The sequence below is a fragment of the Eurosta solidaginis genome, chromosome 2 (assembly GCF_040869045.1).
Source record: "Eurosta solidaginis isolate ZX-2024a chromosome 2, ASM4086904v1, whole genome shotgun sequence".
Taxonomy (NCBI): Eukaryota; Metazoa; Arthropoda; class Insecta; order Diptera; family Tephritidae; genus Eurosta; species Eurosta solidaginis.
The window spans coordinates 289280167-289307713 of record NC_090320.1 but is presented as its reverse complement, the minus strand read 5'-3'; the positions used below and the strand labels follow the sequence as shown (position 1 = coordinate 289307713).

Sequence of the window (27547 nt, the reverse complement as noted above, 5' to 3'; positions counted from 1 at the left end):
TGATGATAATAAATTAGATTTTATCACATATGGGCATATTTTTCAGTGTTATACACATATGTATGTGTATTTATTTAAAACCTTAAAGCATATATGTTTATAATATATTCTGGGCTACGTCGAAAAAAACGTATAATAAAAACATTTTTATATAGTTCATTGTATAACTTTTCAGCGACCAAACGTAATGAGGACCTGGGTTTTGCGTACAAAGTCCTTTGGCTAACATTATTCAAAAAATTTTCGCTCTGCGTCCGCCGAACTATGTGGAAGACTCAGTAAATCATATACAAAACCAAGCAGTTCTTCAAAACACTTTTCGTTCATACCATTTCTATATTCTATAAAAGCTTACTTTTTCGCAAACAGCTAAAACGTCTTTATCAAGCTTAAAATAACAATTTATTCAAGTACGAAAAGTTATTTATTAACGGTATTATAGAAGCTTCGGTTTCTGTTAATACCTTGTCGGTATTATTATGTTGTACATAAAACTTGCATATCACATCTCAAAATCAGCGTTTTTGCATTTGCTTTAAGAGTTCAATATAAAAATCTAAAATATTTTTCTTACCACAAGTCGCTGTACATTTGTAAAGTTATCGCTTTCAAGAAATACTTCAGATTTACTTCCAACAAAAATATTTTTTAATTCAAGGTAGTAAGTTTTATCACTTAAATAAAAATTTTTCAAGCATGCTATAGGGGAGTGTAGTAGTTTTATACAAAACGCCAAAAAATTACACGGCTATGCATTTGCTACGTCATGGCAAATACGCAACATAAAAACCCGTATTTTATTTTTTCAATTTTGAATAGCAAATTAACAACTATCAAAACAAAAGAAAATATGCAAACAAAAATTTTAAACGAAAAAAAGTTGTACAGGATCCGTAGCTTTCATTTGCTGTAGCAACGTTTCCAACTTCAAATACACAAAATTCTGAACTCCCTAAAGTAGGGAATATAAGGGTACTTTTTGGCACTTTTCGTAATTTCTGCCCCATTTTAACAGATAGAAGCTTCGAATTTCAAACAATGCTTACATATATTACAATGTTGTCTAAAAAATCGTAGAGATCGGTCTATATATAACTTATGTCACATATTTGCAACGCATCAAGGTTGCGTATTTGCCATAACGTAGCAAATGCAAAGCCGTATATAATTTTTTCGAGAATGCAATGCTAAATATCTATTTCTTTTGGAATGCAATCCACAAAGCATGTTTTTTTATCCAAATTGTGTGGTATATTTACAGGCGCGCATCAACAGAGCCTAGTTACATTGGATTTTTAGCAGGGCTTTATTTAACAATGCCTCGGCTGTTCACTACTAGTTACTTACTTACTTACTTAATAGACGCTTAACCGTTTAAAAGCTATAAAACAACGAAATATTTTTTATGTACTCATTATGCATGAAGTTGCTCAAGATAAGCTTGAAGTGTGCTTCAGTTTGATGGTATAGGAATAGCAGACGAATCTTTTCTGATTGGAACTCTTTATTTAAGGTATTGTCATGGATATTAGCATCACTAAGCTATGCCATGCTAAGCGATATTTACGTCAATAATCAAATCATGTATACACATATATAAGGCAGCCGAGAGATGTCACACACAGATGCATTTACTTATACGCCTATGTATGCGCGCGAGACTGTAAACTACAAACATTCACATCAATAATCCAATCATTATGTATCTACATAAACGAAACAATAATTGCGTCAACATATATGTACCATGTACGTATACGAGCAGCGGAGAGTCAATGCACTAACACATGCATATATCTGAAAAGTTTGAGAGCTACTGGACTAGTAGATTCTGGAAGCGCCTAAAAGATGTATAAAATTGTGCAATTTTAGTTATAGCTGAGAAGTTTGAGAGCTCTTGGACAATGCTAGTAGATTCTAGAAAAACGCGAACGAGGAAACCAAAGAGTATAAAAGGCGACAGATGTAGAGGCGCTGTAATTCAGTTCAGTTTGAGTTGAGCTATCAATCAGTTAGTGATTAAGCACGCGATCTGGCGGCCAATAGTAGAGTTTCATTTGAGTTATGAATCAATTTGGTTATTAAGCCAGCGAGTAGCAAAGTATAAGTGTTATTGTTAAGTACTTTAATAAAGGCCATTTTTCCATTATTCAAAGTTGGAGTTATTTATTCAACAGCTTAGTGATTCCAACTTAGCAGAGGATTGCAAATAAGAGGATTTGCAGCAAATTCGTTACAATTGGTGTCAGAAGAGGAATTGTTGAGTAAATTCCGAAGATTGGGAATACAACTTGGACATGGCAAAGTTCAGTGAATTGAAGATCCAGCAACTGAAGAAGGAGTTGGAGAGCCGTGTGGATTGAATACAAGCGGCGTTAAACTCGAACTTCAGGCACGGCTACGAGAGGCAATGGAAGCAGAAGGAATTGATGTGGACGAGTATGTGTTTTATCCTGATGGGGACGAGACAACAACAAAAATTGAAGAGAAAAACGAAACATCGCAGACAATTACCAGCTCAGACTTGAACATGATATTGGCTGCAATAACTGCTCAAACATCGACAGTAACATCCAAGATGGAAGCGCAAGAGGCACGTATAACAGAAATGTCATCACAAATATCCACCAACATGTCATCACAACTAGAAGAACAGAAAACGTATATGTCATCTCAACTAGAAGAACAGAAAACGTATATGTCATCACAGATGAAATCCCAAGAGACACGAATAACATCGAAGATTGAAGCACAAGAAATGCGTATGTCAGGAATGTCGACACAGATTACATCGAAGATGGAAGCACAAGAGGCACGGATATCCGAAATGTCGGCTCAAATTTCAGCACAGATATCATCGCAGATCTCTGCTCAACTGGAAGAGCTAGAAGGACGTATTTCCTCGAAGTTGGAGGCGCAAGATACAAAAATTTTACAGTTTGAAGAAAAAATCGAGGCCGAGGTGCATGCTTTGAGAGGACGTATCGAGCAGTTGCAACTAAATGGCCCAGCAGTATCAACTAGTAATCCAAAGGTAAAAACACCATCCTTTGACGGTTCTGTTCCTTTCCAGGTCTTTAAGCTACAGTTTGAGAAGACCGCAGCAGTGAACCAATGGAATGCTGAAGATAAATTTGCAGCTCTGTTCGTGGCACTGAAAGGGCCTGCCGCGGAAATCTTACAGACCATCCCAGAGTACGAGCGGAACCACTACGAAACATTGATGAGCGCTTTAGAGAGACGTTACGGAAGCGAGCATAGGAAACAGATATTCCAAATTGAGTTGCAAAACCGCTACCAAAAAGCAAATGAGACATTGCAGGAGTTTGCTTCAGATATTGAAAGATTGGCTCATCTTGCAAATGCGGACGCACCCGTGGAATACACTGAAAGGGTAAAAACCCAGAGCTTCATAAATGGCATACGAGATGTGGAAACGAAGCAGGCTACATATGCGAATCCAAAACTAACGTTTGCTGAAACGGTATCGCATGCACTGACTCAGGAAACAGCCTCACTTTTGAGTAAGCCAGCGTACAAAGCTCATCGCGAGGAAGTGGAAAAGCCAGACTGGGTAGACGCAATTTTGGAAGCATTGAAGGGTACGCAGCAGAAGAATAATGATGCAGTCAAATGCTTTAAGTGTGGAAAGCCAGGGCATATGGCGCGTTATTGTAACACCAACCCTAACAGTTCCAACAATGTGGGTGGTCGCAAACGCAGAGCAGAAGGAGATGAGCAAATCTCCAAGACAAATCAATCGTTAAACTAAAGCAAGTCAGCAACAAGGGGCGACAGCTGACTCCCTCAATTGAATGCCCCATAATCTCTATCTCACAAGTTGGAAGAAGGTCGAGCAATCTTACTGTCGGAGGACATGTGGGTGGAAAGGAACGTTTACTGACTGTAGATACGGGTGCATCTCATTCCATCATTCGAGCGGATTTAGTCAACAAGAAGATAAGACCATTGCTAGGAGCAATATTGCGTACAGCCACTGGAGAAGACACCCAGGTAATTGGAGAAGTAGAATGTGAAGTAGCAATTGGGAACGTCACGGTACTACACAATTTTATAGTGGCAGGTATTGTTGATGAAATCATAACTGGAGTGGACTTCTTAATCAACCAAGGCATCAACATCGATATGCAAAGCAAGACGATGCGATATAAGAACATGGATGTGCCACTTAATTTCGGCTACGAGAGAGGCTACAGCAGTAAACGAGTGCTGGTGGAAGAGAGTCAGCAAATACCACCAAAATCAGAAGCAGTCATCTGGGCAAAGGTTGATGGAGATTGTGGGACAAACAAATTGTGGGTTGTCGAAGCAGCAAATAAATCAGCACTGAACATACTTGTAGGAAAAACCCTGGCTATGACAAAACAAGATGGACGTATTCCGGTAAGAGTACTCAATGAGTTCAAGTCACCATTCAATTTGACCAAAGGAGCTATTTTGGGAAGATGCCAAGAGGCCGAATTAGTTATTAACTTTGAACAGCTCCAGGAACACGGTTCATCTAGAAATACTGATCTTTCAAATGATATCACGGCATGGACGCATGGGCTAGAGGAAGCCTATCAGAGTAAGGCAAAACAACTGCTCATAAAATACGCGAACATATTTGACCAGGATGGTTCCAAACCAGGCCGCACCAATGTTGTCAAACAACAAATTGACACTGGAGATGCGAGGCCGATCCGTCAAGCTCCACGTAGTGTTCCACTGGCGAAGCGGGAAGTTGTGAGTCAAATCATACAAGAATGAGTGACAGCGGCGTCATCGAACCATCAGCTAGTCCATGGAGCTCACCGGTAGTACTTGTAAAGAAGAAGGATGGAAAAATGAGGTTTTGCGTGGACTACCGGAAGTTGAATGACGTTACGAAAAAGGATAGCTACCCGTTGCCAAGAATTGACGACACTCTGGACGCGCTATCTGGTACGAAATGGTTTTCCACACTGGACTTGAAAAGTGGCTACTGGCAAGTTGAAGTGAAGGAGGAAGATAAAGAGAAAACAGCCTTCAGTGCCGGTGATGGTCTTTGGCAATTTACAGTGATGCCTTTTGGACTTTGTAATGCACCAGCTACTTTTGAGAGACTCATGGACCAGGTACTGAAAGGACTACATTGGAAAACATGCTTGGTGTACCTGGACGACATCATCGTATTGGGAAAGAGTTTTGATGAACATCTTAAGAACTTGGAGGAAGTTTTCCAGAGAATAGCTGGCGCTGGTCTGAAGTTAAGTCCCAAAAAGTGTACGCTGTTTAAAAAGGAAGTAAATTATTTGGGCCACAAAGTAACGACAGAAGGTGTCTGTACAGCGAATGAAAAGATAGAGGCAGTAAAGGATTGGCCAAGACCACAGAATCTGCATGAATTGAGAAACTTCCTTGGGCTGTGCACATATTACCGCCGATTTGTACCAAATTTTTCCAGCGTAGCCCATAGTCTCAACGAGCTAACAAGAAAAAATAAAGCTTTTGAATGGAAGAAGGGGCAAGAAGTAGATTTCCAAACATTGAAAGAGCGGTTGTGCACTGCCCCAATGTTGGCATACCCGATTCCAGGATCAACGTTTATTCTAGATACAGATGCGAGCGGATATGCTATAGGAGCCGTTTTATCACAACTGGTCGATGGACAAGAGAAGGTAGTTGCATATTACAGCCGTTCAATTGGAAAACCAGAGAGGAACTACTGTGTTACGCGGAGAGAGCTGTTGGCATTGGTAGAGTGCATTAAACATTTTCACAAATACCTCTACGGCCAGCGATTCCGTGTCAGGACAGATCACGTAGCGTTGAAATGGCTTCTGCAGTTCCGTAATCCGGAAGGACAATTGGCACGGTGGATCGAGCGACTACAAAGCTATGACTTTTCCATTGAGCATCGAAAAGGTAGTACCCATGGAAATGCTGATGCAATGTCACGAAGACCATGTAGTCTGGAATGCAGGCACTGCTCAAAGGCCGAGGCTAAAGAAGATATTATAGATGTCCGGCTAATGACTATAACGTGTACGGATGAATGGGACAAGAAACAACTAAGAAAGTGTACGCTAGAAGATACAGATCTGTCACATGTTATGCAAGGGCTCGAACGAAACGAAAGACCAAGCAGAGAGGAGATGTCAGCAGAGAGTCCCATTGCGAAGTCATATTGGACACAGTGGAACAGTTTAGAATTGATATCCGGTTGCCTGCATCGAGTACGGGAGAGTGAGGATGGTCAATGCAAGAAGAAACTGATAGTTGTTCCCAGAAAGAGGATTCCTGACGTGCTCAGCGAGCTGCACAATGGTCCAAGTGGAGGTCATCTTGGAATCATGAAGACACTCGAGAAAATTAAGCAGAGATTCTATTGGGTTGGTTGCCGTCAGTCGGTCACCGAGTGGATTGCCAATTGCAAGGTATGCAAAAGAGCGAAAGCGCCCAAAACCCGAAGTCATGGCCAGATGAAGCAGTATATTTCAGATGCACCATTTGAAAGGATCGCCACGGATGTCGCAGGTCCATTTCCTACTAGCAACCGCGGAAACAAATACGTACTGGTGGTTATGGATTATTTCAGTAAATGGCCAGAGGTATACCCAATCCCAAACCAAGAAGCAGAAACAGTAGCAGAAGTGGTTAAAAACAAATGGGTTGCAAGGTATGGTGTACCAATGGAGTTACATTCTGACCAAGGCAGGAATTTTGAATCAGCTGTGTTCCAAGAAATGTGCAAGAATTTGGGCATTCGGAAAACACGGACAACTGCATTGCATCCTCAGTCCGATGGTATGGTGGAACGTTTCAATAGAACATTGGAGGAGCATTTAAGGAAAGTAGTAGACAAGTACCATAAGGACTGGGATACACACATATCATTATTCTTGATGGCCTACCGATCGGCAGTACATGACACAATGGGCCAAACTCCCGCAAAGGTAATTTTTGGCAATGACCTTCGACTGCCAGCTGATTTGAAGTATGGGATAGATGCCGATGCGGAGAGGAATGTCAAGATATCCACTGGTGTCTTGGAAGAAGAGCTGAGAGAGATACACAATCTGGTAAGGCAACGAGCAAAGATTATGAGTTGCAAGATGAAAGCGCGGTACGATAAAGCACTTAATTCGGAAGGGTTTCAGGAAGGAGATTTGGTGCTGCTATACAACCCACAACGAAAAAAAGGTTTGTCCCCGAAATTGCAGTGTAACTGGGAAGGTCCATACAAAGTTGTAAAACGGATCAACGATGTAGTGTACCGCATACAAACCACTACCAAACCACGAACCAAAATAAAATTGGTTCATTTGGAGAGATTAGCAGCGTTTAGATCGAGAGATTTGTCTGATCGGAGCGATCAGACTTAGGTGGAGGGCAGTGTCACGGATATTAGCATCACTAAGCTATACCATCACTAAGGCCATGCTAAGCGATATTTACGTCAATAATCAAATCATGTATACCAGGGCCATTCAAAACTGAAAGTGCATCTGTATTAGTGAGAGGGCAAAGGTCGCGATGATCGTGCGGGTACATTGATTTTTCATTTAGTCGCTTACTAGCAAGCAACGGACATGTTTATCGCGCATAATTTTTCATACATATTTTGATACCGATCTGCCTATACCCACCACTGATGTTGCTACGCCAAGTGCCAAGCGACGACTAACTCAATTAACGACGACAGAGCGAATCATATGCGTGTGAATTCAGAGGGACAATTGTGCTATGAAATGAATGTTCCTGATGTATACACATATATGTATAAGGCAGCCGAGAGATGTCACACACAGATGCATTTACTTATACGCCTATGTGTGCGCGAGAGACTGTAAACTACAAACATTCACATCAATAATTCAATCATTATGTATCTACATAAACGAAACAATAACTGCGTCTAAATATATGTACCATGTACGTATACGAGCAGCGGAGAGTCAATGCACTAACACATGCATATATCTGAGAAGTTTGAGAGCTACTGGACTAGTAGATTCTGGAAGCGCCTAAAAGATGTATAAAATTGTGCAATTTTAGTTATAGCTGAGAAGTTTGAGAGCTCATGGACAATGCTAGTAGATTCTAGAAAAATGCGAACGAGGAAACCAAAGAGTATAAAAGGCGACAGATGTAGAGGCGCTGTAATTCAGTTCAGTTTGAGTTGAGCTATCAATCAGTTAGTGATTAAGCACGCGATCTGGCGGCCAATAGTAGAGTTTCATTTGAGTTATGAATCAGTTTGGTTATTAAGCCAGCGAGTAGCAAAGTATAAGTGTTATTGTGAAGTACTTTAATAAAGGCCATTTTTCCATTATTCAAAATTGAAGTTATTTATTCAACAGTTTAGTGATTCGAACTTAGCAGAGGATTGCAAATAAGAGGATTTGCAGCAAATTCGTTACAGTATTTATAATTTTAAGAATATGGGCGAGGAACAGCATATATGCTTTTATTTCGGGATCTGACATTAAATTTGCTAATTGTATTGCACTAACGCCACTTACTTCGAGACACGCACAATGTTACACGACAAAGCGTCCTATGTAAAACCGGCCAATAGCTGTCGGCTCTGTTGGTGAGAGTTACTGAAAATCGATTTCATTCACAGGGTGTTCAAATAAGCAAATTTTTTATCAGCGTTGCGTATTATTATGAAAGTAACAAAATTCAAATCAAAGTACCAAAATCGTGACGGCTCGCCTAAAGAGGACCAAAATTGAAAAAAAGGACCAGCGGACCAAACGGGCTTGGAGCGGACCAAATTTGGTCGAAATGGACCCAAAGTGGCAACCGTGGTTGACAGCGAACAACCACACGAACTGCATTTCTTTGTAAAAATGGTTACAATTTTTGGTGGCACTGAATATTTTAAGTGGCTACAATTTCACAGGGCGAAGTGAGAATCTTAAAAATGTTTGCCCCTGAAACTGGAGATATTTTCGTGTAGAAAAGACATCACCATTAGTTTCTTGACTCTCCGATTAGCGGTGATTAAATTCTACACATTTTAACTTTGTCGTCTTGACAGACTAAGGGTGGATATTGGCGATTTAGTTTTTGGCTTCGATACCATGAAGCCAATACCGAGGCCGATATCAACTCAATGAGTTAACACCATTGCGCCATCTGACGCAACTGTGTTTTGACCCTACGCCACGATACCATGCCCTACCTAGAGCCTAGAGCAACCACGCCATATGCTAGCGTAATAAGGCCAAGAGAATTTTTGGCGCTGCTTAGTTGTGAGTTAGCAGGGTATCACCCCGTGCACTCTAACACAAGTGTTATTGGCGTTACTGACGGCATTGAGTGGAAGTGTTGACTAGCAGCAAATCTCGATAACAGATGTCTCTTGCTCTTACGCTGCAGCTTCCGATTACCGAATTATGCTGCAACTTCCGATTACCGAATTACAGATGTCGCTTACCAGTCATATTACCAGTACTAAATGTGGCGTCACCCAGGGGAGAGTAGCACAGAGATTTACTGGCGTTACTAGCGGCATTGAGTTGAAGGGGTGACAATTAATGTTTTGTCGAAGATGGGTTTGTAGACGCCTGGTATTACTGGCGTCATTAAAAATTCAAAATAAATAGGTAGCTGTAAAACTTGTTTGCGAGGCCCCCTCAGGCGAGAGGCCATCGGCAATGGCCGACGTCGCCGACGCCTAGCGCCGCCACTGCTTCCCACGCATTGTGGTGCGCATTTGCATCTGCGCCTATGACCAACGGCCCTTTGCGCCCTTCTTCATGTACTAGCCTTTTGCACTCCATCGGTGGAACCTCCGCAGCATGGGCCATGTAGCAGGACGCCAGAATAAATGCCTGCTTATTCTTTTGCTCAACGGCCACCACTGCGAGGTCCTCAGTAGTGTATTTAGGCAGCATATATGAATGCAGCTGTTTCCTTACCATACTCGCACCCGTCCTTCCGTTTGCGCGTAGTAAAGGCCAAACCTACGCGCTAAGGCCAGAAACCTTTCCTCCAGATGGGAGCCACGCCTCTGGATCAGCGCCACGTCAAACGAACACTCCTCAAGAGTTAGGAGGAGTTCGTTCGACGCCACTTCACTGTGTTGGAGATTTATCGGTATAACTCGCAGCACCATTGGGCTGTTTGTCCCCCTCCAGCACCTTCGTCGTGACGTCGTCGCACTCCCCTTACCCTTTTGGTTTAGAGTATTCGAGGCCCCCTTCAGCCTCTCGTAGCTGTTGTGCCGGGTGTTCCTCTGTGCGAGTCACAGCACCATTTGGTGGTTGGTCCTCTTCTAACAGCTTTGTGGTGACGTCGGCTACCTCCACCTGTTTTTTTTCTCTTGGGCTTTTGAGGTCCTTTTCGACTTCGCCCACCTCTAGCGTGTTAGGATTTTTATCCTCGGGACTTCTTTTCCTGAGTCGCATGTAAATTTTTCATGTGCAAAAGGACATTTTTCCAAGCTGCATGTACAATATATCCTCCGCTTGCTTGTTTATTTGGAAGATGTAGAACTGACCTTCCTCCGTAGGCCGAGATACAGTAAGCACCTTCCAACCTTGTGTCGGTATGTTCGGATTCTGATTATACAGAAGTCGCAGTGTATCCTCCGACTTCATCACGTATGGTATCTACACCTTAACTTTTGGTACCGTGAAGATTTGCGCTTTATCCACCACCTCAAACAGCGCGTTCGTGCCTCGCCTTGAGGTTTGGAACCACTTCCTCCAGCCACCGCAAGCTCGCGATGTTGTCGCACGCTATCATCTTCACACCATTATACCATCACATATATTGATTCCTCATATTTAAAACGTTGATTTTGTTTCTCAGTTTCTTCCATTAACATATTCTCAACAAGAGTCATTGTGAGATCCTTTTCATCTCGCGGCTCTAGCGCCGTGATGAATGTATCATGTGCTCGGTAAACTACAAGACAGACCAAGCATCCTTTGCATACGTACAGCTGCTTATCCGAACCATTTCCGTATCTTCAACCGCCGGTTCAATAATATTGAAGCATACGTGTCTCTCTGTTTCCATGAGGAATCTGGAGATTCAGGAACAGGACCTTCAAAGGCATCCCAAACCTTTTCCTTCTTCATAATAAGCTGCATTCTATATTTCCACAGCTCGTAGTTATCGCTATACAATTACGTAATCGCCAACTTACCGAGAATTACCGAACAAACATGTTACAAATTTAAAAAATTTCACAATACAGGCCTATAACCTATTGCAAAAATATTAACTTGTAATAAAATAATTCTATATTTTGTAATCAAATTGAAAAATTTTCAGTTTTATAATAATATATCTAACAAATACAAATGACAACTATATGTTTATAATATACAAATGTAAAGTAGATATTAATCAAATATATTTAAAACTTAATCTTCTACATATCTAAAGCATGGTTCGTGGCTGATCGATTCGAGTAAATTTACATTAAAACCGTAGGTCTCTGCAACTTTCTTGTATTCTCTTATAACTTCCTCGGATGGATGAGAGCGTGTTGTATAAACCCAAAGCATTTCTAAATTTTGGAAGAGAAACTAATGTTATAAATATGTTTATATGTGATTTTTTAATGACAAGTAAAATTGTGATTACGTTCGTCCATTTGTGCTGCATTTTTCGAATTTTATTAAAGGTAGAAATGGATTTTTGAACTCTAATCCATTACGTAGACTTTTGGTTCAGGGACTATTTTGAAGAGAAGTGTGGGAATGATTTACACACATCCCCTTTGGAATTTGGTTTGTTAACGAAATTATTACGATGCTCAATGTCATTTTTTTTTTCGTACTTTCCACCGTGTATAAAATTCAACAAAACAACTCTCTTCACCATCGGATGCATTTATCTATTATCTTCCAGTAATATCGGCAAGTGTAAATGTTTTGTAGAAAAAATAGCTAAAACTTATTCCAAATACAAATACACAAAGCCCAACAAAACAGCTGTCTTTTGCTTAATGTTTGACGTATCTTAAATTGAGAGTTGGTGAATATCCCATATTAAAAATTTGCCTACGAATTGTTGTTTGAGTTTATTTCTAGAGCTAATGTTGCAGGTTTGAGAACAAGGCTAACTTTAATTTGGGATTTTCAATTAGAATTCTCAAACCCATCACAAATATGGCCCGAATAGTATGGAATTAGGGTTGCCAGATTTTTATTTCGTGTTAACGGGACAAAGCTCAAATTTAAGCCAAATTCCTGGGATTTTTAAAAATTTCCGGGGACAATTGAAAAAAAAGAAACGCCTATAAATTTGTATGGGTTTCTCATTCGGCGAAATAATTTTTAGATAGAATTAAATTTTTTAACTCATTTCTTCATAACAAATATTTTTATGAAACAGGCTAACAATTAATACGTTTACTGTGTTTAATGCGAATTCAATATTCTATGGGTTCTTTTTTCAAACGTTATTTTAAAACACAACACTTCCCCATGCAAAGTGAATATTTAGGTGTGGGAAATGTCAAACATTGACCTTCTTCAGAACCACAGTAGGGATGAATTTTTCTTCTTTACAGAGTTGCATGCAGGGATGTCCCGGCCAATACGGCACATTTGGCAACGCTGTGTGGAATCAAGACGATTTTCTTACATGTTTCTTAAGTTGTAGAGAATTTTTATACCCAACTGTACTTGTAAACAGGGTATTATAACTTTGATTGGATAACGGTTGGTTGTACAGGTATAAAGGAATCGAGATAGATATAGACTGCCATAAAAATCATCAATATCGAAAAAATATTAGATTGAGCTATGCCCGTCTGTCCGGTAACATGAAAACTTGAGTAAATATTGAGATATCTTCACCAAATTTGGTACACGAGCTTATCTGGACCCAGAATAGATTGGTATTGAAAATGAGCGAAATCGGATGATAACCACGTCCACTTTTTATATATTGTTACGAATATTAGCAAAACTAAGGAGTGCTGCCATCTCCAGGCCTATGCTAAGCAGTGACGTGAATTCACATCAATAATTCAATCATTATGTATCTACATAAACGAATCAATAATTGCGTCTACACATACGTACACATTCCGACGAGCAACATTTACATACAAGGCAGCGAGAGATGAGATGTCACACACAGATGAATTTCCTTATACGCTTATGTGTGTGCGGGAGACTGTAAACTACAAACTCACATATGTACATCTGAGAAGCGCTAAAAAGTAGACAATTGTAAACAAGTAGAAACTATATGAGAACTATACACACACGAATATAGTTGGTAAGTTCTGGAAATGGAAGAGCCTAGAAGTATGCAGCGTAAACTATAAAAGCGGGGCAGGCGAGTAAGAAGGAATTCAGTTTTGATTTGAGATTTCGATTAAGCGCTATCTAGCGAGCTATAGCAGAATTATTTTGAATAGTAGAGTTTCATTTGAGCTATCAATCAGTTTGGTTATTAAGCTTGCTATTCGTTGCAAAGTATAAGTGTTATTGTGAAGTACTGTAATAAAGGCCATTTTTCAATTATTCAATATTGGAGTTATTTATTCAACAGTTTAGCGATACGAACTTAGCAGAGGGTTGCAAATAAGAGGATTTGCAAGCAATTTCGTTACAATATATAACATTTTGGAAAACACAAAAAACCTGATTATTTAGTAAACAATACACCTAAATGTTGAAGTTTGACAAGTGGACTAATATTAAGACTCTTGATAAAAATTTTAACAAATTTTTTAAAATGGGGGTGGCACTGCCCACTTGTGATAAAATCAATTTTACAAATATTATTAATCATAAACCAAAAATCGTGAAACCTATCGTAACAAAATTCGTGAGAGACGTTGCCTTTACTATAGGGAATTCTTTGAAAAAAAAATTTACGAAATGGGTTAAAAACCACGCCCACTTTTATATTAAAGATTTTTCAAAGGGTCGTGGACGAATAAAATAAGCTATATTTTTACTAAAAAGAGCTTTATATCAATGGTATTTCATTTCCCAAGTGGATTTATAACAATAATTAGGAAAAACTTCAAATTTAAAAAATGGGCGTGGCAACGCCCCTTTTATGACTAAGCAATTTTTTATACTCAGTTGAGCAGAGCTCACAGAGTATATAAACTTTGATTGTATAACGGTTGGTTGTATATATATCAAAATCATCAGGATCGAAAAATAATTTGATTGAGCCATGTCCGTCCGTCAGTCCGTTAACACGAGAACTTGAGTAAATTTAGAGGTATCGTGATCAAATTTGGTATGTAGGTTCCTGAGCATTCATCTCAGATCGCTGTTTAAAATGAACGATATCGGACCATAACCACGCCCACTTTTTCGGTATCGAAAATTTCGAAAAACCGAAAAAGTGCGATAATTCATTACCAAAGACGTATAAAGCGATGAAACTTGGTAGATGAGTTGAACTTATGACGCAGAATAGAAAATGAGTAAAATTTTGGACAATGGGCGTGGCACCGCCCACTTTTAAAAGAAGGTAATTTAAAAGTTTTGCAAGCTGTAATTTGGCCGTCGTTAAAGATATCATGTTGAAATTTGGCTCTTATTACTACATGTATGCTTAATAAAAATTAGCAAAATCGGAGAGCGACCGCGCCCACTTTAAAAAAAAAATTTTTTTTTAAGTCAAATTTTAACAAAAAATTTAACATCTTTACAGTATATTAGTAAATTATGTCAACATTCAACTCCAGTAATGATATGGTGTAAGAAAATACAAAAATAAAAGAAAATTTCAAAATGGGCGTGGCTCCGCCCTTTTTCATTTAATTCGTCTAGAATACTTTTATTGCCATAAGTCGAACAAAAATTGACCAATCCTTGTGAAATTTGGTAGGGGCATAGATTCTGTGACGATAACTGTTTTCTGTGAAAATGGGCGAAATCGGTTGAAGCCACGCCCAGTTTTTATACACAGTCGACCGCCTGTCCTTCCGCTTGGCCGTTAACTTGATAACCTGAGCAAAAATCGATATATCTTTACTAAACTTAGTTCACATACTTATCTCATCTCACTTTATCTTGGTATAAAAACTGGCCGAAATCGGACTATGACCACGCCCACTTTTTCGATATCGAAAATTACGAAAAATGAAAAAAATGCCATAATTCTATACCAAATATGAAAAAATGGATGAAACATGGTAATTGGATCGGTTTATTGACGCAAAATATAAGTTTAGAAAAAAACTTTGGTATGACACCTACCATATTAAGTAGAAGAAAATGAAAAAGTTCTGCAGGGCGAAATAAAAAACCCTTGAAATCTTGGCAGGAATACTGTTCGTGGTATCACACATATAAATAAATTAGCGGTACCCGACAGATGATGTTCTGGGTCACCCTAGTCCACATTTTGGTCGATATCTCGAAAACACCTTCATATATACAACTTAGGGCCACTCCCTTTTAAAACCCTCATTAATACCTTTCATTTGATATCCATATCGTACAAACATATTCTATATTCACCCCTGGTCCACCTTTATGGTGATATCTCAAAAAGGCGTCCACCTATAGAACTAAGGCCCACTCCCTTTTAAAATATTCATTAACACCTTTCGTTTGATACCCATATTGTACAAACGCATTCTAGAGTCACCCCTGGTCCACCTTTATGGCGATATCTCGAAAAGGCGTCCACCTATAGAACTAAGGCCCACTTCCTATTAAAATACTCACTAACCCGTTTCGTTTGATACCCATATCGTAGAAACAAATTCTAGGGCCACCCCTGGTCCACCTTTATGGCGATATCTCGAAAAGGCGTCCACCTATAGAACTAAGGCCTACTTCCTATTAAAATACTCACTAACCCGTTTCGTTTGATACCCATATCGTAGAAACAAATTCTAGGGCCACCCCTGGTCCACCTTTATGGCGATATCTCGAAACGGCGTCTACCTATGGAACTAAGAATCACGCCCTTTTAAAATATTCATTAACAACTTTCATTTGATACCCATATAGTACGAACAACACATTCCACCGTCGACCGTCTGTCCTTCCGCTCGGCCGTTAACACGATAACTTGAGCAAAAATCGATATATCTTTACTAAACTCAGTTCACGTACTTATCTGAACTCACTTTATATTGGTGTAAAAAATGGCCGAAATCCGACTATGACCACGCCCACTTTTTCGATATCGAAAATTACGAAAAAAGAAAAAAAAGCCATAATTATATACCAAATACGAAAAAAGGGATGAAACATGGTAATTGGATTGGTTTATTGACGCAAAATATAACTTTAGAAAAAAACGTTGTAAAATGGGTGTGACACCTACCATATTAAGTAGAAGAAAATGAAAAAGTTCTGCAGGGCGAAATAAAATACCCTTGAAATCTTGGCAGGAACACTGTTCGTGGTATTACATATATAAATAAATTAGTGGTACCCGACAGATGATGTTCTGGGTCACCCTGGTCCACACTTTGGTCGATATCTCGAAAACACCTTCATATATACAACTTAGGGCAACTCCCTTTTAAAACCCTCATTAATACCTTTCATTTGATACCCATATCGTACAAACACATTCTAGAGTCACCTCTGGTCCACCTTTATGGTGATATCGCAAAAAGGCGTCCACCTATAGAACTAAGGCCCACTCCCTTTTAAAATACTCATTAACACCTTTTGTTTGATACCCATATTGTACAAACGCATTCTGTAGTCACCCCTGGTCCACCTTTATGGCGATATCTCGAAAAGGCGTCCACCTATAGAACTAAGGCCCACTCCCTTTTAAAATACTCATTAACCCGTTTCGTTTCATACCCATATCGTACAAACAAATTCTAGGGTCACCCCTGGTCCACCTTTATGACGATATCTCGAAACGGCGTCTACCTGTGGAACTAAGAATCACGCCCTTTTAAAATATTCATTAACACCTTTCATTTGATACCCATATCGTACAAACAACACATTCCAGGGTTACCCTAGGTTAATTTTCCTAAATGGTTATTTTCCCTTATGTTTTCACCATAGCTCTCAACTGAGTATGTAATGTTCGGTTACACCCGAATTTAACCTTCCTTACTTGTTATGTTTCGGGAGCCATAACTCGAAGAAAAATTAGTTCAGAATAGAACCATATGTAATATGCATACGCAGCCTTGTAACATTATTAAGAACACAAAACAAACAACAACAGCATTTCAAGTGTACAGATGGGTATGTAATGTTCGGTTTCACCCGAACTTAGACTTCCTTACTTGTTTAAAAGAGTGTTTGGTCTTATAAGATGAACAATGCAGAAAATCAAATTGGGAGCTAAATTTTTCTACACCTTTTGGAAATTTTTGTTCTGTTGCTTCGACGGTTGTATTGGCGCTACTGGAATTTTCTCTTCTCCGCTATGCTACCGAAGGCTTCCACAAAATAAATTTAATCTTTATTACCTATCAATTTGATCATTGATTGCAATGAGAAATAGTAAGTAGTTTGAAAAATTATTAAAAATGTATTTGATAAAAATAACTAGACATATTTGTTGAAAAAAAAATATTAAAAATATTAAAAAAAAATTGTTAAACAAACGAATTTAATTAAATTATTAAAAGAAATAGCAGAAAAACTTTTTTAAAAAATTAGTAAGAGGAACTGAATTATTAAAATAATACAAAAAAAAATTATTTATATCTAACTGGAAAATTTGTTAGAAAATTAGCAAACAAATTTTATTTTTTTTTTTAAGTTTTTAATGTAAAAAAGAATTTATGAGACGAATGGTAAAGAAATAAAAAAATTTAAGAACTTATAAAACTTGTTAATAAAAAGAAAAGTAGAAAAGATTTTGTTAAAAAATTGATTTAATTAAAACTAATACAGAAATTTGATAAAAAAGAAATCGAAAAACAACATTTTTATTTAGAACTAGTAAAATAAATGAACAAAGAGTTTTTTTGGAAATAATTGGTAAAAAAACTAAGTATTTTTTTGAAATGAGTATAAACAAGTGCCGAAGACTTCATACCTTTCATGAATGGGGCTGAACAATAATCTTATCCCATTGGTAATCTCCAAATAATCGGATGTATAAGATAAGAAATATATAGTGAACAGAAAAAATATAAAATAAAACAATAGGTAGGAACTTTGTGTGAGGATGCAAAGTTTCACGTTTTTTGTGGCCTACATGTAAAAACTGTGACTACGAATCACGTATTTCAACAATATATGACGTAAACGTAAGTATTTGATGAAATCTGATGAAATTTGAAGCTTCTAGCAGTAAAAAATGGGCAAAAATGACAGATTATATGGGGTATATAATATATATACCACCGATCTGCTCGATTTTTTTAGACAACGATATATGCTAAATACTATAATACTAATATTTGACAAAAATCCTCTGTTTCTGAAAAATCGGTTATATAGAGGATATATATATGATATAGTGTTCCGATCCGGCCGGTTCCGACAAATGTCTAATCGGACACCGAAATACACCCGCTCAACAAATTTTATCAAGATATCTCAAAAATTGAGGGACTAGTTTGCATACAAACAGACAGACGGACAGACGGACATGGCTATATCAATTCAGCTCTTCATCCTGATTATTTCGGCATACTTAATGGTGGGCCTATCTATTTTCCGTTAATGATTTACAATTTTGTGATTCGGGACGAAGTTAATATACCATTTCATTTTCATGAAAGCTATAAAATTAAGTAATTAGTTACAAGAACAAAAAAAAAAATTATAAAATTTGTGAAAATGTAACGAAATAGAAAACTTCATTTCATTAAAATTAGTAAAGAATATTGGTAAAAAAAAAAATTTATTTCAAAGAAATTATTTAAAAAAAAACAAAAACTTATAATAATAAAAATAATTAGTAAAAAACTATGGACTAAGTCATCCTATTTGACGTCCTCACGGATCGACCAGATCAACTATACATTGCGATACATTTTCAAATACATAACCTGTGCTTGCGAGACTCGTATTAGCGTGTGCTCCTATATCTTTTTTACTGCGTTTATGGCATAGAGAATGAGAATAAGTCGGCTGAATTACCTTTTAGTAAAATAAGACATTGTTCACACAACTTAAAATTCGAAAAGGTATTCACTGGTATTGATTTTCCACCAGTAAGAAAACCGCTTCTATTTATACTTATATCGCTCAAATGATCTTGCAGACCATTCGCTTTCCGTGACGAACATGCATAATAGGGACCTAGTCTGGCGGCGTTCGTACGCAGCCACAAATCGCAATACTTACTCAAAACAAAAATTACTTACTGACGTGTTTATCATTTGGTAAATCCTGGCACGAATAGATGATAAGTTTGTTACAATCAAGACTTATAATTTTGTGCGTAATCTTGTCCCAATCAATATCTAGACCTCCAGCGGAACTAGAGGAACTAGCGGAACTAACATAAGCTGCAAAATATAAATAAAAGATCAAGTTTAAATTTCTTAGAAAGATATGATTATAGTAATATACCATGTTTATCATCAAAGCTTGTATAAAATTGTCCATCAGGCAGGAATATAAGTTTTTCATTTGTAACTTGTTTGGATTCGCTAATAAATGTGAAAAAATAATAATTTGTAAAACTGCTGTGTATATTTTCAAAGTAAACAACAAGAAGAGTATGTGAACGCTACTGAAAGCAGAGAGAGGAAGCAAGGCGCCTTTGCAGGAGGAAAAAAGCATAGGCAGTAAGGCATGAGTGTGACGAGCGTCAGATGTTAGTAACCACGAATGACGCCTGCAAATTTTAGCAAAAAAATTCGACGACAGAAGAAAGGTTCTTAGTCGGGGGTAAAATACTGTCGGAATTAAAACTGTGACCTTTTAACCGATGTTCAGAGAGTACTTAGATTATGCAGGGAACACTTATCTGACCTACCAAATGGAGACAGCGATGTACCTATCGCCCAAGGATTTATGATGACTTTGAGCCCGCAATCGATGAATTTATGTTCCTCCACCCGACTATGACGAAATCAGAATATAAATAACCAGATTAAAAAACAACAAGACCTCGGACGATCAGTGGCGTAGTGCGATTTTCTTGTGCCCGGGGAAAAATATTTGTTTGGTTTCCCCGCAAAACATATACGGCTGTGCAAAATGACGTTGAGCAACACTATCAGCTCAGTCAGAATTGGGAAAGACCTCCCCGAGCAGTTCGAAACTAAACGAGGTGACCTCCTGTCGTGCGATTTCTTTAATTCGATGCTGGAGAAAATTATACTAGCTGCAGAACTTAACTGCTCTGGAACAATATTGTATAAAAGCGTGCAATTATTGGCATATGCTGATAACATTGATATCATTGGCCTAAACACATGCGCCGTTAGTTCTGCTTACTCCAAACTGGAAAAAGAAGTGGTAAAGATGAGTTTTGTGGTGAATGAGGACAACACGAAGTACCTTCTGTCATCGAGCAAAGAGTCAACGCATATGCGCCTTGGCAACCACGCTACTGTTGGCAGCCATAATTTCGAAATGGTAAAAGACTTCGTTTATTTGGGAACCAGCATCAACATCAGCTCTGAAATCAGACGAAGAATCACTTTTGCCAATAAATGCTACCTTTGACTAGGTAGGCAATTGAAAAGTAAAGTCCTCTCTCGGCAAACGAAAATTAAACTCTACAAGTCACTTATCGTACCCGTCCTGTTGTATGGTGCAGAAGCATGGACCATGACTACATCAGATAAAGCGGCTCTGGGAGTGTTGGAGAGAAAAGTCCTTCGAAAGATTTATTGACCTCTACCCGCTGGCGGTGGCGAGTACCGAAGAAGATTTAACGATGAGCTGTACGAGCTCTGCGCAGACATCAACATAGTCCAGTGAATTAAAACGCGCTGATTAGGTCATGTTATGCGAATGAAAGATAACGCTCCGGCTAAGAAAGTGTTTCTGTCGGAACCAGCCTATGGAAGTAGAGGTAGAGGGCGGTCCCCACTCCGCTGGAAGGACCAGGTGGAAAACGATTTAAACTCCCTTGGTGTGATCAATTGGTGACGGTTGGCAGAGAGAAGAAGCGACTGGCGCACCTTGTTGGACGGCCGTAACCGTTTAAACGGTTAAGCGTCAATTAAGTAAGTAAAGTAGGTGGTGTAAATCTTGTACATATTTCTTTTTGGAGACGATCGAGAACAATTTTCATAACGCGAGAAATTTCACATTCTGCGGCGTCTTCTTACAAGTTTTATTATATCAATACCCCATTTTTCAAAAAGAGACTTCGATTTTTCTATTGATTCACAGAAAGTGTCTCGAATATCGGATATTTCAGGCGCTAATGATTTAAAATACGCTTTTCTAAAATTCATCCCCGAATCTTGTAATCTGAGCTGCATACGTTCAATCCTCCTTAAGATTTCCTGCCAGAAATAATGAAACTAAAATTAAGTATATTTTGGAAAGGATTGTAGCTTCGCTTCTGGTGTCACTTGAGGTGTGCTAATCTGCAAATTGTTCTATGTGTCTCTAGCCCATTGGCTATAAAGCTAACCGCGCTGCATCGTGTTTCAGATTCACGTTTGGCAATTTTTGTTAGATCATTTTTTAATAATTCCCATCGTAACGTTGAACGTTAGAAAAATACATATGTATATATGCTTTCAATTATTCCACAACCTGTCGCAATTGTTCCGGATATATGCATGCCTTCTTAGTATAGAAATTTTTTTCCAGAAATCAGTTATAATAAAAATGCTTTGCGAACTATTTGGCGCCCCTGTGAGTAGCGCCTGGTGCAAATACACCCTTTCCCCCTCTCACTCCGCCACTGCGGGCGCTGATGGTTCTACTGCGGAGCTATTCAAATACGGCAACGAGGAGTTGATAAAAGGCGCCTGTATAAGCGTTTGTGCGAAATTCCACCGGATATGTGAAACATGATCGGACGGGTGCATGTCTCACGTTTGGAATCCAATTGGTCTTTGCCCAGTCTACACAAAGTGGGATACTGCAAATTGATGCTTCAAACCTGGTAAATCCGCAATCGACCAGATTTTGACTATACGCCAAATCTTGGAAAAATGTCGCGAAAAAGAATTGACGCATTACCTCTTCGTCAATTTTAAAACCGCGTTCGACAGATCGAAAACGAGCAGCCCATAAACGGCATGTCTGCATTTGGTTTCCCCGCAAAATTTATACGGCTATGCAAAACGATGTTGACGAACACCTTTAGCTTAGCTAGAATCGGGAAGAACAGCGGCGCAAAACTAAACGAAATTTCAGAGATATCGGCCCTCTCCACTGGAAGGACCAGATGTAAAACGATTTAAATTCCTTTGGTGTCAATTTTGTCACCCGTCAGTCAAATGAAGAATCGGATGGAGTAAATTTTTGGACGGCCCTACCGGCTTCGGCCGAGCACGAATTAAGTAAGTAAAACCTCGAGTTAGTGAATTCCACTTGTAGAAATCATTCGTAGCGACGATGTGTTTTCAAATACCAAATCAGACTATGGATACATCTATCGGAGATCTGACTAAACTGAGAACAAAATACTATAACCTAGCGGCGAAAAAAGTTCTGAACTCCTAAGGAATGTATCGACAACATGATTTAATTACATCGTCCTCAATCCAGCTTCAACACGAAGAAGTTTTGAGTATTCGTCAGATCCCTAATGAATATTATAGGAACCCTAATCACCAGAGCTGCATGAGCCTTGTTGAGATCAATCATTTGCGCAGACCAGCTCTCCAGTCCAATGTTTGCTTGGCTGATTTGTGGCTTAATTTTAATTTTACAAGAAATTTAACCCTAATCAGCATGTCTAGGTCATCCATGCAGGCAAACACTTAGCAGCAATTTTTTTATAAGATCCCAGTGTAGAGCATACTGGACCCTGCTCTCACCCCTCTCCCCAGCGCATTGAAAATTATTGGTTCGAATTCGGGCCATATCTATATCATAATCACAATATTGTGGCGAATGTTGACATCACTAGGCTATTAGTAAATAATCACGCAACAACAAACACGTGAAGCAGCCACTCTTATGTACAGGAACACATCAATCATCATTTATACACATATATAGAAGGCGACGAAGAGATAACTCACTCACACACATGTAGTCTTCAGCCAAAGTTGTTACTCATGCATACACACGCATATAAGTAGCTAAATTACCAAGCAGGAGATACAACAGTTCTAGAAGGTGAAAAGTCTTGATCTTAGTAGGAATATGCAGACGAGGCAACAGAGAGTATACAAGTAGTGCAAGCTGAGGAATGATTAATCAGTTTTGATTTAAGCACGCTATTGGTTGAGAAGTTTAATTGTGAAGTACTACTCCCAAAGTAATCTAAATGAAGTCCAGTTTGCAAACCTAAATATTGGAGTGATCTATTCAACAGTTTAGCTATTCGACGCTAGCAAAGGGTTTCAAATAAGCGGAATTTCCCAAAATTCGTTACAATTGGTGTCAGAATGGACAACAGGGATATGGCCAAGTAAAGTGATTTGAAGATCCAACAGCTCAAAAAGGAGTTGGAGAACCGTGGGTTGAACGCAAACGGCAATAAATCCGAACTACAAACACGACACGAGAAAAATGAAACACATCAGACAATGGCGAACACAGACTTCAACATGATGTTGGCTGCAATATCGGTCATCACAAATATCCACCAATATGTCATCGCAACTGAAATCACAGGAGACAAGTATAACATCCAAGGTGGAATCACAGGAGACACGTATAACATACAAGATGGAAACACAGCTAGAATCCCAGGAGACTCGTATAACAACCAAGATGGAAGCATAATTGAAAGAACAAGAGACACGCATAACAGTACAACTCGAAGCACAAGAGGCGGGTAAAAATTCAGTCCGAGGTGGATGCTTTGAGAGAACTTATCCAGGAGTTGCAACTTAATCGCCCGGCTGCTTCAACGAGTAATAAGAAGGTAAAAACTACATCTTTTGACGGTTCTGGTGCTTTCCAGGCCTTTAAGCTTCAAGTTGACAAAAAGTCAGCAGTGAACAACTGGAATGCTGAAGATAAAGTTGCTGCACTCTCCGTGGCATTGAAAGGGCCTGCAGCTGAAATCTTGCAGACTATTCCAGAGTACGAACGGAACAGTTATGAATAATTGATAGCCGCTGTCGAGAGACGTTATGGAAGCGAGCATGGAAAACACATACACCAAATTGAGTTGCGAAACCGACTTTGCAGGAGTTTGTTTCGGATGTTGAAAGGTTGCCTCATTTGGCAAATGCGGACGCACCCGTGGAATACACTGATAGGGTAAAGATTCAGAGCTTTATAAATGGCTTACGGGACGTCGAAACGAAGCGAGCAACATACGCAAACCCAAAGCCAAAATTCGCTGAAACGGTATCCCATGCACTGACACAGGAAACTGCTTCACTTTGAGTAAACCGGCATACAAACCACGCCGTGTGGAAGTAGAAAGGCCAGACTGGGTGTACACAATATTGAAGGCGCTGAAAGGATCGCAAAAGCGGAGTGACAGAGTAATCAAATGTTTCAAATGCGGGAAGTCAGGTCACATTGCACATCACTGCGATGTTGATTCTGGTGGTTCCAACAGCATGTGTGGTCTTAAGTACAAAGCTGGAGAAGATGAGCAAGAGCGAGACAGATGTGAAGATCGAGAACTTGCTCCAGCTATTGAATGTCCTGTGATATCTGTATCATAAATTGGAAGAAAATCGAGCAGTCTTTCCGTCAGAGGAAATGTGGATGACAAGGAACGTGTACTGACTGTAGATATGGGCGCATCTCATTCTATAATCTGGTCTAATTTGGTCAAGAGGAGAGTAAAGCCTTTACATGGAGCAAGACTGCGTACTGTCACTGGCGAGTTTAACCAAGTCCAGGGAGAAGTGGTATGTGAACTCTTAATTGGGAAGGTCATGGTTCTACACAAATTCGTTGCGGCAGAGATCATTGATTAAGTCATATTAGGAGTGGACTTTGTAGCTGACCATGGCATCAAGATCGAAATGCAAAGGAGGATTATGCAAACACTTACACACGCATATGGCCAGTATACAAACATTAACTACAAATATGCATGTATATAGCTGGTAACCAAGCAGGAGATCCAACAGTTCTAGAAGCCGAAACATCTAGACCTTCGGAGAAATATGCGGACGAGACAACATAGAGTATAAAAGCAGCGCAAGCTGAGGAAGGAGTAATCAGTTTGATTTAAACACGCTTTTGTTAAGTAAGTGATATTGTACTACACCCAAAGTAATCTAAATAAAGCTCAGTTTGCAATGTTGAAAATTGGAGTGAACTATTCAACAGTTTAGCCATTCGAACGTTAGAAGAAGGTTTGAAATATGAGGAATATCGCCGAAGTTCTTTACAATTGGTGCCAGAGGAGGAATTGTTGAACAAATTCCTAAGATTTCGAATACAATTTGGACATGGTAAAGTTACGTGAATTAAAGAGCCAGGCACTGAAAAGGAGTTGGAGAACCGTGGATTGAGTATAACCGGCGACAAGATCGAACTTCAAGAGAAAAACGAAACATCACAGAGAGTTACGAGCACAGACTTGAACATGCTATTGGCTGCAATATCTGCACAAACGTGGACAATGTCATTTCAACTGGAATCGCAGGGGACACGCATAACATCGATTGAAGCACAATTGGAAGAACAGAAGACATATACGGCATCTCAACTGGAACTGCAAGAGGCACGCATATCTGAAATGTCGGCACAAATTTAGGAGCAGGTATCATCGCAGCTCTTTGCGAATTTGGAGGAGCAGGATGTGCAAATGTTATAAGGATAAAATTGATGCCGAGATAGAATCGTTAAAAGGTCGTCTGGAGGAGTTACAACTAAATCGCCCAGCTGTTCCAGAGAGAAATCCAAAGGTAAAAATTCCATCTTTTGACGGCTCGGTTCCTTTCCAGGTATTCAAACTTCAATTTGAGAGGACGTCAACACTGAACAGCTGGAATGCTGAAGATAAAATTGCTGCACAGTTCGTGGAATTGAAAGGGACTGGAGCTGGTATCTTAAAGACAATTCCAGAGTACGAACGGAACAGTCATTAAGCATTAGTGGTCACTGTCGTGAGACGTTGCGGAAGCGAGCATAGGAAACAGATGTACTAAATTGAGTTGCAAAACTGCTACCAAAAAGCGAATGAGACTTTGCAGGAGTTGCGTCGGATGTCGAAAGGCTGACCTATTTAGCATATGCTGGCGCACTCGTGGAATACACCGAGAGGGTAAAAATCCAGAGCTTTATAAATGGCATACGGGACGTGGAAGCGAAGCCAGCTACATACGCATACCCAAAGCCAACATTTGCTGAAATGGTATCCCATGCACTGACTCAGGAAACAGCGTCACTTTTGAGTAAGCCCGCATACAAAGCTCATCGCGTGGAAGTAAAAAGGCCAGATTGGGTGGACATAATTTGGAAGCACTGAAGGGATCACAACAAAAAAGATCCAGATCACATTGTACGTCATCGCACCACTGGTCGTAATTGTTCCAACAATATGGGTGGCCGTAAACGTAGAGCTGAAGGAAATGAGCAAATCTCCAAGTTCACTCAATCGTTAAACTAAAGCGAGTCAGCCGCAAAGAGCGACAGCTAGCACTTGCTTGAATGCACAATTTTGTAGTGGCAGAGAAATCATAATTGAAGTGAACTTCTTAATCAACCAATGCATCAAGATCGACATGCAAAGCAAGACGATGCGATATAAGAACATGGATGTGCCACTTAATTTCGGCTACAAAAAAGGCTACCGCAGTGAACAAGTGCTGGTGGAAGAGAATTAGCAAATACCACCAAAATCGGAGGCGGTCATCGGGGCAAAGATTGATGTAGATTATGGGACAAACATATTTTGGGTTGTCGAGGCAGCAAACAAATCAACAACGAAAATACTTGTAAGAAAAACCTAAACAAGATGGACATATTACGGTAAGAGTATTCAATGAGTTCAAGTCATCATTCAAACTGGCCCAAGGAGCTTTATTGGGAAGATGCCAAGAGGCTGAAGTAATTATTAACTGTGAATAGCTCCAGAACGTTTTAACAATTAAGATTGATCTTTCAAATGACATCACGGCATGGACGGAGGGGCTAGAGGAAAACTGTCAGAATAAGGCAAAACAACTGCTCCTAAAGTGCGCAAACATATTTGACCAGGATGGCTCCATTCCAGGCCGCATCAACGTTGTGAAACATCAATTTTACACTGGAGATGCGAGGCTGATCCGTCAAGCTCCTCGTAGTGTTTCGATGGCAAAGCCGGAAGTTGTGAGTCAAATCATACAAGAAACATGTAAGGAAGGCTAAGTTCGGGTGAAACCGAACATTACATACTCAGTTGAGAGCTGTGGAGACAAAGTAAGGGAAAACCACCATGTTGTAAAAAGAACCTAGGGTAACCCTGGAATGTGTTTGTATGACATGTGTATCAAATGGAAGGTATTAAAGAGTATTTTAAGAGGAAGTGGGCCATAGTTCTATAGATAGACGCCATTTAGGGATATCGCCATAAAGGTGGACCACGACTGACTCTAGAATTTGTTTGTACGATATGGGTATCA

The 27547-nt window shown here is 39.3% G+C and overlaps 2 protein-coding genes across 7 annotated transcripts in view; one reads left to right on the top strand and one right to left on the bottom strand.

Moving 5' to 3' along the window:
- LOC137241140 (tropomyosin-1-like) overlaps positions 1–27547 on the top strand; it is an 857608-nt gene that overhangs the window by 378809 nt on the left and 451252 nt on the right. The gene's annotated exons all lie outside the window — the stretch shown is intronic.
- The window catches only part of LOC137241143 (uncharacterized), a 30692-nt gene continuing 14368 nt past the window's right edge, over positions 11224–27547 (bottom strand). For both annotated transcript variants that reach the window (XM_067768435.1, XM_067768436.1), the window contains exons 4-6: positions 19452–19531; positions 19244–19387; positions 11224–11515 (exon numbers count right to left, since the gene is read on the bottom strand). In XM_067768435.1, the coding sequence (XP_067624536.1) occupies positions 11370–11515; positions 19244–19387; positions 19452–19531 (370 nt within the window). In that variant the 3' untranslated portion in view covers positions 11224–11369. The remainder of the gene's footprint in view (positions 11516–19243; positions 19388–19451; positions 19532–27547) is intronic.